This window comes from Colossoma macropomum, unplaced genomic scaffold (genome assembly GCF_904425465.1).
Source record: "Colossoma macropomum unplaced genomic scaffold, Colossoma_macropomum, whole genome shotgun sequence".
Classification (NCBI taxonomy): Eukaryota; Metazoa; Chordata; class Actinopteri; order Characiformes; family Serrasalmidae; genus Colossoma; species Colossoma macropomum.
The window spans coordinates 14,613,940-14,628,019 of NW_023494809.1; the positions used below are offsets into that span (position 1 = coordinate 14,613,940).

Sequence of the window (14,080 nt, forward strand, 5' to 3'; positions counted from 1 at the left end):
AGTTAAGTCTACCAGGGTAGATTTGGTGGGATCCTTAAGATTTGAAGTATTTTTCTGCAGTTAATAAGATGGCTTGTATATTTACTCTTAGATAAATAGCTACTCCGCCTCCTTTTGATTCTCTGTCTCTTTTATAAAAAATTTAATTATTTAAGGCCACATCTTCATCACTTACAGATTGTCTAAGCCAAGTCTGTTAGATCAGATTGTGCAATCAGGACTTTAAGTTGATCCATTTTATCCTTTTAAGGCTTCTAACGTTAAGATGAATTATGCCTAAACCTTTTCTGTTTTTAAAACTCAAGATCTGAGTTTACACCTCCCAGCACACCTCCCAGTTATTCTCGTCGAGGACAGCCATTGCAGCTGCTCGGGGAAGACTGCCTTCCCGGTGCTGATTGCCTGAGTTGTAGCCAGCACGAAGTCGAGGAGATCCTCATCATCTTTGATCTGGTAGAGCAATTCTTTCTTCATGTTCACAAATCTTCTGGCTCAGCCGTGCAACGACACCATATCCAGCTGAAGAGCTGAGGAGAGGCATGGCCCAAAAACAACTTGTAATGTAATTAGCAGTCCGTAGTCCATAGTTTAGGGTAGTCAGTGCAAGTGCTCAGGCGAATAAAATTTAGCACTTAAAACAAGGCTTAAAAAGGTAAAAGGGTCATTCTACAGAAACGTCCACTTTTGGAGTGGCAAGATGTCTTAAAATGTATTTCTTTTTCTAACATTTAGACTATGTTATTACATAACTTATTAGCTGTACAAATACCCATACACGACAGCTTAATGATTTTTTACTTTTTTTTGTGCATGTATTTAAAGATTATATTATTATAATCTAATTTGCAAAATTATATTTGCAATAACAGGGAAAATATTTGAAAAAACAGTTATAAACAAGTAATGATAAAATGCCTTAAATCTAAACTTTTGATTGTAGCAAAAGTCAATTAATATAAAATTATTATCTTTTCAAATGTGACACTTTAACATGACCAAAAAAAAAACACACAGTAACACCAGTGACACAAGGAAAGACCAGTGACATACATAAGACCAAAGATCTCCCAAATCTAATTAAAGTGAGACTAAATTGTTACATTTGGCATAAAATCAAAGGTTATCATTGATACTTAATGACAGCACAGAGAAAAAAGACATAGATCATAAACAACAGTTTAAAAATACATAACTTTATTAGAAAACAGCTAAACCTGTCCAACAAAGTACATTGTCTAAACTACACTTCTCCACTACTATTTTATGTCATGCTATGTTACAAGGTGATGATTAATAAGGTGAGTAAAGTGGAACGGTCCCCATTTTTCATTTTATGGTTAGATCAATTTCAAACCTTCCTTTTTAAAAATAAAATCTTAGCAAATTGTTTTTTTTTTTTTTAGAGAATTAAGTTTTTATCTAATATCAAATAAGTTATATACAAAGTTTCAATCACGTTTTTATTCTAACCATAGTACTGAGACAGCATTGGTTCATGTTGTGAACGACCCTAGGCTCAGCGCTGATGCACAAAATCCTTCTATTCTGGTCTTTTTGGATATTAGTGCATGTGACGAGTCAACAGAATAAAAGGTACAACAGCCGTTTTATTATCGTCAGGCAAAGCCGTGGTCAGAAAACAGGCGTGGGACAAATCCAAAAAGCCAGCCAGATCACAATCGTGATAATAATACCAGGCAGACGAGAACAAAGGGAATAAGCAAAAATCGTGGTCAAAAAACAAGCCAAAAGGTCAAAAACACAGATCCACAAACGATAGGCAGCAGTACAAAGGGGTTAAACAAAAATCAAGGTCAGGGAAACAAAGAACAGGTCATAACAGGCAAAGACAATCAGAATATAACACTCAGTAAGTTTTTGGAATAAACAATACCTCACAATGTCTACATCTAAAGCCCGGGCTTATATACTAAACTAATATGGTCATATGACAAGATACACAGGTACACAACATTAGTATTCTGGCGATCGGGAGCGCTGATAGGTGCACGTGCGATCATCTGATGTCGTGATCTCCTGAAGGATCGTGGGCAATGGAGTCCGTTTCGGTTTCCGAGTCCGAGGGAAGTTGTTTTGACACGTGATCTCCGCATGCATGCTGGGAAATGAAGTCCGAATCTTCCCGATGCGTGACAGTGCAGCTTTTGGTACTGTTGACCACAAGATACACTATCTTGAATACTATCTTGTAGTTCATTTTGATGAAATCATTCATCAAAAAATGTAACATTTCTTGTGGAGTCCCTCAAGGTTCAGTTTTAGGGCCTTTGTTTCTCTACAATTATATCACAAACAAACAGATTTGGTACTAAAAATGCTTTATGAGAAACTTGGTTCTTTAGCTTCATATACAAAACCTGAAGTACGAAACCTGGGTGTGACCTTAGACTCCGAGCTCTGTTTTATCCCACATGTAAACACAAACAGTAAAGCAGCTTTTTAGCATGTGAGAAATATCACTAAAGTTTGGCCTTTTCTGTCTCAGAGCAACGCAGAGAAACTTTTCATGCATTTGTTACAAACAGAGTTGATCACTGTAATGACTTCTTACTGGACATCCTAAGAAAATTATACATCCCTTACAACTCATACAAAATGTGGCAGCACGGATCCTAACAACAACTGAAAATAGAGATTATATCCTATCGTATGTTCAGCTCTCTTCTTCCTTTCACTTAAATCATTTATTCCCTTCCTCTTTTTTGTCAGTGTCTCTGGCATAGCCCTGTTTCCTTCTGCAAGTATTCTGCTCTGCGTTCAGGATCAGCATCCCTGTGCTGTTTGTAAAGTTGCTGCTTCTCAGCTTCATTTCATTTAGCCATTACTGACCAAAAGAGCATTAACAGTGATAAAGAAAATTATAATCATGATGTCTGTGTTGTATTTTATGCAAAGGAACTCAATGAACAGCTTTGAATAACATTTATGTATGCATAGGAGTCATTGGTGTTACTGATTGTCACTGTTGTTACACATAAGAAAAGTAACATCAGTGACAGTAACACCAGTGACATTTTTCATGAAAAATGCATTTAACTAAATGGCTGTTACAGAGTATCAAAGCACTTGTTGTCAATCATGAAATTTCCACTAAAATATGTAATTTAATCCGTTTGTATTAAATTTTTTCACAGTTACCTAAGAATAAAGTAGGTCACACCAGTGACGTCAACTAAAAGCTTCATAGGAAATCATGAGCTAAATGAGAAAATTTCTACTAACTGAAAGACACAGTGGACTTGTGCTTTTCTTCATAGATCCTAGATAGGTAAAAGGAAGTCAATTGATGTCATCAGTGTGATTTTTCATCATCATCATCATCGTTAACCACTTAGTCCAGATAGGGTCGCGGTAGCAGTTGGGAGAGCAGAGAATCCCAGATGACCCTGTCCCCCGCAACTTCCTCCAGCTCATTCCCGGGGACCCCAAGCCGCTCCCAGGCCAACTTGGAGATATAATCCCTCCAGCAGGCCCTAGGACGACCCCGGGGTCTTATTCCGGTAGGCCGTGCCTGGTACACCCCCACCGGGAGGCGTCCAGGGGGCATCCAGGTCAGATGCCCGAACCACCTCAGCTGGCTCCTCTCAATGCGGAGGAGTAGCGGGTCTACTCCAAGCTCCTCCTGGATGGCAGAGCTCCTCACCCTATCAAATAGAGTGTAGCCCGCCACCCTGTGAAGAAAGCTCATTGCCGCCGCTTGTATTCGCGATCTCATTCTTTTGGTCATTACCCACAGCTCATGACCATAGGTGAGGGTTGGGATGTAGACCGATCGGTAAACAGAGAGCTTCGCCTTACGGCTCAGCTCCCTCTTCATCACTACAGTCCGGTACAGCGACTGCATTGCTGCTGCCGCTTGTCCCAGCCTGCGGTCGATCTCACGATCCTTCTTCCCATCACTCGTGAACAAGACCCCGAGATACTTAAACTCCTCCACCTGGGGCAAGTCCTTTCCCCTTACCTGGAGTGGGCATACCATCCTTTTCTGGGCTAAGACCATGGACTCAGACTTGGAGGTGCTGATCCGCATACCAACCGCTTCACACTCAGCTGCAAACCGCTCCAGTGCGCGCTGGAGGCATCCATGTGATCCAGCCAAAAGAACAACATCATCTGCAAATAGCAGAGACGCCACCCTCCGGCCTCCACACATAATGCCCTCCTGACCCCGGCTACGTCTTGACACCCTGTCCATGAATATCACAAACAGGAGTGGAGACAGGGCACAACCCTGGCGGAGTCCAACACTAACACTGAAAGAGTCCGACTTAATGCCGAGTATATGAAAACAGCTCTCACTCCGGGCGTACAGAGATTGAATGGCCCGGAGTAGTAACCCCAGCACCCCATACTCCCGGAGGACCCCCCACAAGATATCTCGGGGAACACGGTCGTAAGCCTTCTCCAAATCCACAAAACACATGTAGACTGGGTTGGCAAACTCCCATGCCCCCTCAACAATCTGTGAGAGGGTGAAAAGCTGGTCCATTGTTCCACGGCCAGGATGGAATCTGCATTGTTCCTCCTCAATCTGAGGTTCAACCATCGATCGAAGTCTCCTTTCCAGCACCTTGGCATAGACTTTCCCAGGGAGGCTGAGCAGTGTGATACCCCGATAGTTGGCACACACCCTCCAGTCCCCTTTCTTGAAAATAGGGACCACCACCCCGGTCTGCCAGTCCAAGGGTACTGTTCCCGAGGTCCATGCACTATTGCAGAGGCATGTCAGCCACGACAGTCCCACAATATCCAGAGCCTTAAGCATCTCCGGACGAATCTCATCCACCCCCGGTGCCTTGCCACTGAAGAGCTTGCCAACTACCTCAGTGACCTCCACCAGGGAAATGGAGCTTGACACACCAGAGGCCTCTGGCCCTGACTCCCGTGAGGGAGGCATGTCTCCCAGATTAAGGAGTTCCTCAAAGTGCTCTTTCCACCGGCCGACAATATCCTCAATTGAAGTCAGAGTTTCTCCACCCCTGCTGAATACAGCCTGGGCGCAGCCACCCCGACCGCTCCTGAGTTGCCGGACAGTCGTCCAGAACCTCCTTGAGGCCAACCGAAAGTCTTTTTCCATGGCCTCACCAAACTCCTCCCACGCCCTGGATTTTGCTTCTGCCACCGTTGCAGCTGCCACCTTTTATGCCTGTCGGTACCTATCTGCTGAATCGGGAGTCCTTTGGGCCATCCAGTCCCTAAAGGCCTCTTTCTTCAGCTTGACGGCCTCCCTCACCACCGGTGTCCACCAGGGGGTTCTTGGGTTACCGCCATGACAGGCACCAACAAGCTTTTGGCCACAGCTATGCCTGGCAGCTTCCACAATGGAGGTTTTGAACAGGGTCCATTCAGACTCTATGTCCCCTACCTCCTCCGGGACATGAGAAAAGCTCTCCCGGAGGTGGGAGTTAAAATCATTCCGAACAGGGGCCTCCGACAGTCGTTCCCAGTACACCCTCACTAGTCGCTTGGGCCTACCGGGTCTAACCCTCAGTCTTCCCTGCCTTCTGATCCAACTCACCACCAGATGGTGATCAGTTGACAGCTCAGCACCTGTCTTCACCCGAGTGTCCAGAACATATGGTCCCAAGTCAGATGAAACGACAACAAAGTCAATCATTGACCTTTGACCCAAGGAGCTCTGGTACCATGTACACTTATAAACATCCTTGTGTTCGAACTTGGTGTTCGTTATGGACAATCCATGCCTGGCACAGAAGTCCAATAACAATTCACCATTCGGGTTTAGATCGGGCAGGCCGTTCTTCCCAATCACGCCTCTCCAGGTCTCCCAGTCATTGCCAACATGAGCATTGAAGTCTCCCAGTAAGACTATGGAGTCTGTAGGCGGGACCCTTTCCAGAACCCCGCCCACTTGCTCCATAAGCACACACAACAGTCAGAGTTTTCCTCTCTGCGATTTTAATACGCATTGAGGCGACCCTCTCGTCCCCCGGGACAAACTCCAACTGCACTGCCGCCAGCCGGGGACTCGTGAGTATCCCCACACCCGCCCGGCGCCTCTCACCTTGTGCAACTCCGGAGTAGGAGAGGGACCAACCCCTATCCAGGAGTTTGGTTCCAGAGCCGATACTGTGGGTGGAGGTGAGCCCAACTATATCTAATTGGTACCTCTCAACCTCCCGCACAAGCTCCGGCTCCTTCCCCCCAAGTAAGGTTACATTCCACGTACCAAGAGCCAGTTTCTGCCGTAGGGGCCTAGGCCACCAAGGGCCCCCCTGCAATCTCCCACTGCCTGTACGGCACTGCACCACTCCCCTATGCTGGACGGTGGGTGGGCCCACATGGTCCCCCCACGTTGCCTCTTCGGGCTGAGCCCAGCCGGGTTACGTGGGCTGCCCAGCCACCAGGCGCTCGCCGAGGGATGCTACCCCCAGGCCTGGCTCCAGGGGTAGGTCCCGGTGACCCTCTCCCGGGCAGGGTACACAATCTTCTGTGTCCGTTTTTCATGGAGGTTTTTGGATTGAGTTAGTCTGGGTCTTCACTCCAGACCTGTTCGCCCTGGGAGACCCTACCAGGAGCATGTTGCTCCCGACGACTTGGCTCTGAAGATCCCTAGACCACACAAGCCCTTCCGCCACGACAGGAAGGGAGTGTGATTTTTTATTTCAAAATATTTAATTTTGCAATTTTTTGTTACACGGTAACACTAGTGACACGACTCCTGGGACAACAACTTTCATTATATATTTTTCTCCAAGCACATTGAGCTTTCCATGGCATTTCATTAGTGGCAGTTTGAGAAAATGCACTGGCTGACTTCACATGTTTTGGAGGAAGTATGTGCTAGTCCTCACCCTCCCAGTTTGGTAGGATTGTGTGATACAGACAGAATTTGCTAACAGGTGGGTTTCACTATGGCTTCATTGGGGAGAAATTTGGGTAAATGTCAATGATTTATACTTTCATTTATACATACCACAGTCACATAACATTTGGAATGTTCTATGTGCCTGAAAGTAGGTGTTGCCTATTAAACTGGCAAGCAAAGAAAGATTGCAAAATGCTGCTCTTTACTAATGGAATATGTCAAGACCATGCTCCCTCAAGTGAATGTGAGTGCAGCATGTAGTGACATGTAGAAGGCTATACTTGCAATATTCTTGCCTGTGTATGCTTTGCTCTAGAAACTATACAAGGGAAACTACAGTGCAGAGAAAGGGAAATCTATCTACGCTTACATGAAAACACTGCCAGAGGTGGACCACGCCATGGAGGTCAACAGGCAGCAGAGCAGTGTAATTGCTTTTTCAATTGTTTAAGACACATACCTTTTCCTCTGTACTGCTGTGATAAGCTGGCATCAGTGCTATATCTCTATAATATAGGATAGTGAAAATCTAATCTAATCTGTAGTTCAGCCCCTGTAGTATTGATATGAATGTGTGATGCATGTATTATAATGTTTCTATTCCCTCCAGTACAGGAATGAATAGTTTTCTCTTTGCCTTTATCATTTTTATTTAATAAAATTTTTCCTCCAGGCAGTACAGTATGGCATGGTGCGGTTAACAATCCAAATCCAGAATTATTTGCACCCTGGTCCAGTATCTGTGACCATTTCCCATCACACATCCGTGTTCGTGACAGTAGGTAGGGTTCTCTGGCAGTCATGTAGTGATGACAGGACTTCCCGTGAGTTTTAACAGTTACACAACTGCGACAACAATGGAAAGGCTTCAAGTTTCACTTCTACCAGTGGCAAACATCTGGTCTTTCAGTTCAGGCCATAAATGTCAAAACTAAAAACATCTCTGTAATAATGCAAATTTCTCTAGCGCCTTTTTGTGATATCTAATAGTATGTCAGTAGTGCTAAGCTAACGCTGCAACACATGAACATTTTTCACCATTTTGACCAACTCTGACCACAACACGAGGAAACTGTTAAATGCCTGGTGTAGTTCAATGGCAGTGCAAGGAGGCAGCGCTTGCTGGTTGATTGCCAGGCACTTGTTGCTTTCCATGGCTCTCAATAGTGCTTGTGGAAGTGGCGCCAAAGTCTTGGCATTGTCCTTGCCTCCTGTCGGTGGACTTGACACTGCGCTCTTGGCAACGCTTGTGTTTGCCACTGGGTTTTCGCTGCTCTCTGCAGCACTAGGGGGTTCGAGTGCCAGTCTCTCAGCGCTCCTTGCGGCCCTTGTTGGCATCTGCCACAGCATTTATAAGTAGTTTAAGCTTTGATATAAACATATATTTTACCTTGTATGTTGCAGTTTTGTAGTGACTCAGTAAAGAACCCTAGCATGTAGCTGCCACAGCTCTGTTTTATTTATTTTTTTTTTTTTTATTATCAAAAATTAACAAAGAAATAAGAGTAGTGGAGCTAGTGCTCCAAGTAGAGTCTCCTCAGAGGGCAGACACTGTAACAGTCAGAATGTTTTTGAAGCCAAATACCAGATAAAGCTCTGAAATAAGTCTATCCATAAACTAACACTACGTGTACGTGTCTAAATGAGAATGAAAATTTATTCCTACTTGGAGGAGAACAAGAGAGGTTTGCTTCTACATGCTTTGAAGTTTGGCTGAGAAATAGCTGTTACCTGCAAAAGTAACCATCGTAAAAAGCAGGACTCAGTTAATGCTAATGCGTTCATTTTCTGGCTTTTTTTAAAATGTAGGCACTGATCACTTATCGGTAGCTCAGAAAATCATGAGATTTGTGATTTTGTCCTTCAGACAAGTGAAATTTGCATTTTCTTCTCAAAAATGCTTACTGTCAAGCCCTGGTTCCCCACTGCCTTTTACTCTACATTTAGTTTACATGAAGATAGCATTTTAACGAAATAGCAGTTTCCCAACCTGGTTGATGCAACATGACAATTTTCAGATGATTGCATTTGACCAGTCAAATGGTCTGGTTTCACCGATATGTCCTGGTTTGGGACACGTGGTATCCCAGCAAGAGGCGTAATCAAATTCTGGATGGATACTCGTTTATGGTACAGATCACTCTGCAATGGAAATGATGACAAAATGTGTGATCTTTGAATTTCTGACCGCACCATGTTATACTGCATTGGTCAGTGGCGAAGAGCTATTGGAATCATCTGAGAGATACAAACACACCAATTGATATATGCCATACATACATGCATTGTGAGAAGTTTAAAAGTGAGTTTTTCTCATCTGCATTTCTGCATTTTCCTCAAGGTGACCTATAGAAAGAATCAAGAGCTGCACAAGTTCCATGAGGTGGCGGATAGACCAGACATCCTGTGTGCTATAAAGGCTACAAAACTAGCTAGCACTGTAAGTTGTTTCACTCAACACTGTTGTGTACGCAGTGTACACTCACTGAGCACTTTATTAGGTACACATACTTTGTTTCCACGGTCACTGTCCATTTTATCAGCTCCACTTACCATTGAACTTTGTAGTTCTACAATAGATTGTAGTCCATTTGTTTCTCTGCATACTTGGTTAGCCCCCTTTCAGCCTGTTCTTCAGTGGTTAGGACCCCTACAGGACCTCCAAGACCAGGTATTACTTGGGTAGTGCATCATTCTCAGCATTGCAGTGACACTGACGTGTGGAGTGTTGTATGTTTTGCACTGGTCTGAGTGGATCAGACACAGCAGTGCGGCTGGAGTTTTTGAATACTATGTCAACTCACTGTCACTCTATTAGATACTACTACCCTGTTGTTCCACCTTGTAGATGTAAAGTTAGAGACAGTAGCTCATCCCCTGCAAACATGCCCATGTGGGCCCACTTAGGCATATCTGTGGGCTGGGCTAGGGCTAGCCAGCAGATAACCCTATGCTGGCCCACTGTGAGTCAGCCCACAGTGAGCCCTAAAAGGTCTCTGTTTGTGCAGTGCACCACTGGACTAGCCCATATCATTTTGCCCTCTGTGGGCCCTTAATGGATTTGAGTGGGCTGTACACTATTGGGCTAGCCAACAGATAATCTGACACAGGCCTATTGTGGGTCTCTCCGCACTGGGCCTACATCACTTAGCTAACGTTGGATTCTTAATGGATTTGGGTAGGCGGTACACCACTAGGCTAGCCCACAGATAACCTGACACAGGCCCACTGTGGGCTCTTATTGCATTTGGGTGTGCAGTACACTATTGGGCTTGCCCTCAGATGACCTGACACAGGCTCACTGTGGGTCACTCCACATTAGACCTACATAACTTACCCATGTTGGGCCCTTAATGGTTTTGAATTGCAGTACGCAGCGGCTAGCGAACAGATAATCCAACATGTCAACATAATTTTAATGTTATCATGACGGTTTGTCAGCCTCACTTCAATTTTGAAATGTCAACATTATTTCAATTTTACTATAACATTAGGGTTTCAACTTGTCCTCAACATTGGTACATTAAAGTTATTTGAATGTTGCTATGACATGTACACTGCTATTTATGTCTTCAATATTAGTATGACAATATAATTTTAGTGTAAAACACTATAAATAAAACAGTGAAACAGCATAAAGAAATTGTTTAAAAAAAAGTTAGACTATTTGTTCTCACATTAATAACAAACTAACTTGGCAATGTCTTTTTTTTAGCTGTTTGAAGTCATCAGTGCTGAGTGGAATAATACTGATTCTCCTTTCCATGAAAGGCTCTCTGCAAGTTTACCCAAGCTTATGATTATAGTAATCAGAGAGAAAAACTATTCTATACTAAGTTTCTTTATCTGTTTAATTCTTACTAATTTATTGATTAATAATTAGTTGTTAGGGCCATTTTGGGCATAATATATGTAATTTATACATAATTGTAATAATATATAGTGGTACTAATAATATTTAAGAAAATGAAAAGACTGAAAGTTAATAAACTTCACATAATAACGTTTTGTTCCTAAAGTGGTGCATGTTCCTTTAAGAACCTCTTGTGCGACTTAATTAACAAAAAATGACGATTGTAGCTGCACAGCAAGCTGACCGCTAAACTGTAGAAAGAGAAGTGGAGGAGTGTAAAAAACTCTAAATATTGAATGAGCTGAATTCAATTTTTATTATAAATAAGTGTAGTCCATGTGACGATTTAAACCAGCAAACAGCAACTGAAGAATTTAACAAGTTAAAAGGAAGACAGTTTGGTAAGTTTAAATTCACTCTATGACTAGCCTCGTTAGGTTTAGCTATCGTTACGTGACAAGTAAGTTTGGTTCTTTACCTGAAAAAGATAAATGTCGTTTGCAGCCATAAATGGAAAAGTACGACTTTCTGTGTTTATACAACCCCAATTTCAAAAATGTTCGGACACTGTGTAAATTGTAAATAAAAACAGAATGCAATGATTTGCAAATTTCATAGACCCATATTTTACTCACAATAGAACATAGAACACATATCAGATGTTGAAAGTGAGACATATTACTATTTCATGAAAAATATTAACTAATTGAGAACTTGATGGCAGAAACGCATCTCCAAAAAGTTGGCACAGGGACATGTCTACCATTGTGTAGCATCCCCTCTTCTTTTAACAACAGCCTGTAAACGTCTGGGAAGTGAGGAGACCAATTGCTAGAGTTTTGGGAGAGGAATATTGTCCCATTCTTGTCTGATGTAGGATTCCAGCTGCTTAGCAGTCCTGGGTCTTCTTTGCTGGATTTTTCGTTTCATGATGGGCCAAGCGTTTCCTACTGGTGAAAGGTCTGGACTTCAGGTAGGCCAGTTCAACACCCGGACTCTTCTTCTGCAAAGCCATGCTGTTGTGATGGATGCAGTGTGTGGTTTAGCATTGTCTTGCTGAAATATGCAAGGCCTTCCCTGAAAGAGCATATGTTGTTCTAAAACCACTATATACTGTTCAGCATTGATAGTGCCTTTCCAGATGCGCAAGCTGCCCACGCCATAGGCACTAATGCAACCTTATACCATTAGAAATGCAGGCTTTTGAACTGTGTGCTGATAACAAGCTGGATAGTCCCTCTCCTCTTGAGTCCGCAGGACACAGCATCCATGGCGATTCCATTTTGCCTCAGTCCATTTTATATGAGCTTTGGCCCAGAGAAGACTGGCAGCGTTTCTGGATCGTGATCGTGATAAATGAACTGATTTGGTAACTTTGGTTGCCATTTGCTTAAAAATGCTGTAATGCATTTACCGCATATTTGGTTTCTCCTATAGTCTGATACTCTTTAAATAAGAGTCTACTGTTTAGTAATAGCCATATTATGATGTGTAGAATTTGTCTCGTGTCATTTGAATGGAGTGCATATTACTAAGTCAATGAACTGTTCTGGTAACTTTGGCAGCCTTTTATGTTAAAATGCTGCAGTAAATGGACCTTTCATATGTTCATAGTATGACAAACTTTACAACAATATGTGGTGTTTTTTTGGTCTACTTATTGGACATGGTCATTTGATTGAGATTGAGATTGAGAAAGCTGTACAACATCGAGAATGAGGTTATAATAAAATTTATTTCCTGAATTCATACTTCAAATGTGGTGATCATACTTGGAGGCAGGAATTCGAAAATATTTAAGATATTTATTGTTAAATGCAAAATATGGTTTATTATCATTTAACAAGTTTGTGTTCTTGCCAGTGTACTTGAAATACTGAATCAAATACCCACAAATGTATTTTGGTGTTTATTTTAAAAATATTTAAATCTACGTTGCAGAAAATATTAGTAAGTAAGATTTCAAAAAGATATTTACATGACAAGTAATTCCAATTTTTTAAACAAAATTTGTGCATGGTGTGATACCAAATATCCTACCTAACTTATGATACCCATCTACGAGGTATGACAGTACCATGATCAGGTCAGTTCTTAAAATGTTACAGATTACAGAGTATTATTTGAATACTTGGATAAGACAGGCTGAACAGAAACCACAAACATACCTATGCAGAGAATGGTTCAACATGATGAAAGTGATGTTCATCATGTTTCTTTGGGTTACTGATCGGGCAAAATCAGCTGTAAGGGCATGACTAAGCTGGGAAACAGAAGCAGGACTTTTCTGTAAGCAAATATACTTTTCTACTTGGGTTTCCCTAGTGAAACCTGGCCATTCCCACTCCTGTGGATAACTCAGGCATGCCTCTGTTTTGCAGCCAAGCCAGCCCTTTGCAGATAACATAACATTCATGTTTGTTTTTCAAAATATATGTTCCCTTTTCCAGTCTATTCCAAATAAACTTTTCTACTCAGGTTTCCTTAGTAAAACCTGGCCATTCCCACTCCTGTGGATAATTCAGACATGGCTGTTTTGTGCGAACTCCACTGCATGCGTGCAACTGTTTGAGCAGCACAAGTCGATAGATAAGTCTAAAGTTGGAATACCAATGTAGCTAACTATTATTAATGTAGTACCTCATGGGCCAGTCTCCCATATCTAGATTAAGCCTAAGCCTAGACTAAAGTATGTTTAATCCAAATCCAGGAAACTTCCTCTATGTTGTTCATGTTAAGAAATGAAACACATAATGTTAGTCACCACTTGTGTCTTACTTCATATTTTATATGATTTTATATGAATATTTTTTGCAATAGAAAAATATTCCTATGGATGTGAAATATATATAATAAAATATATCATTTTAAGAATTACATTTAATTACAGGGTCTTCCATGTCTGGGAACCCCCAGAACTAAAGAACCTTTATCTGAAGAAAAAAAAAAGTCAAAAATGTCTTAATCCCAACACTCAGGAACAATATTGTGTACTTAATACTTGTGGACAGATAAAGACTGTTTTAATATTGTTATGCTGTAGTAGGCTTTGTCTTGTGAATTTAATAGAACTTGCATTATACTGTCCTCAGATGTATTAAACTGATGTTTGTCAGTAGTATAGAATGTGTCACTGACCACAGAATCAAGCTTTTGCAGTGGCCGTCTCAGTTCCCTAAGGTAAACCTCACAGAAAATTTGCAGGGTAATCAGAAGTAGAGATGTTAACAATTAACTGATTAACCTTTTTTCGACAAATGCATAAATGTTTGTCCAGTGCTTTTGGTTAATAAGTTAATTTGATTTACGATAAACACTTGATTTTTGAATAGGTGGGTTTTTGTTCAAATTGAGCACTGTTTATGAATTGTATTTAT

At 42.0% G+C, this 14,080-nt stretch overlaps 1 protein-coding gene across 1 annotated transcript in view; it reads left to right on the plus strand.

Annotated features, from left to right (window-relative positions):
• Positions 1 to 14,080, plus strand: part of LOC118798890 (nebulette-like) — a 203,600-nt gene that overhangs the window by 104,300 nt on the left and 85,220 nt on the right. The window contains exons 11-12 of the mRNA XM_036558502.1: positions 7,167 to 7,277; positions 9,192 to 9,290. Coding sequence (XP_036414395.1) covers positions 7,167 to 7,277; positions 9,192 to 9,290 — 210 coding nt within the window. The remainder of the gene's footprint in view (positions 1 to 7,166; positions 7,278 to 9,191; positions 9,291 to 14,080) is intronic.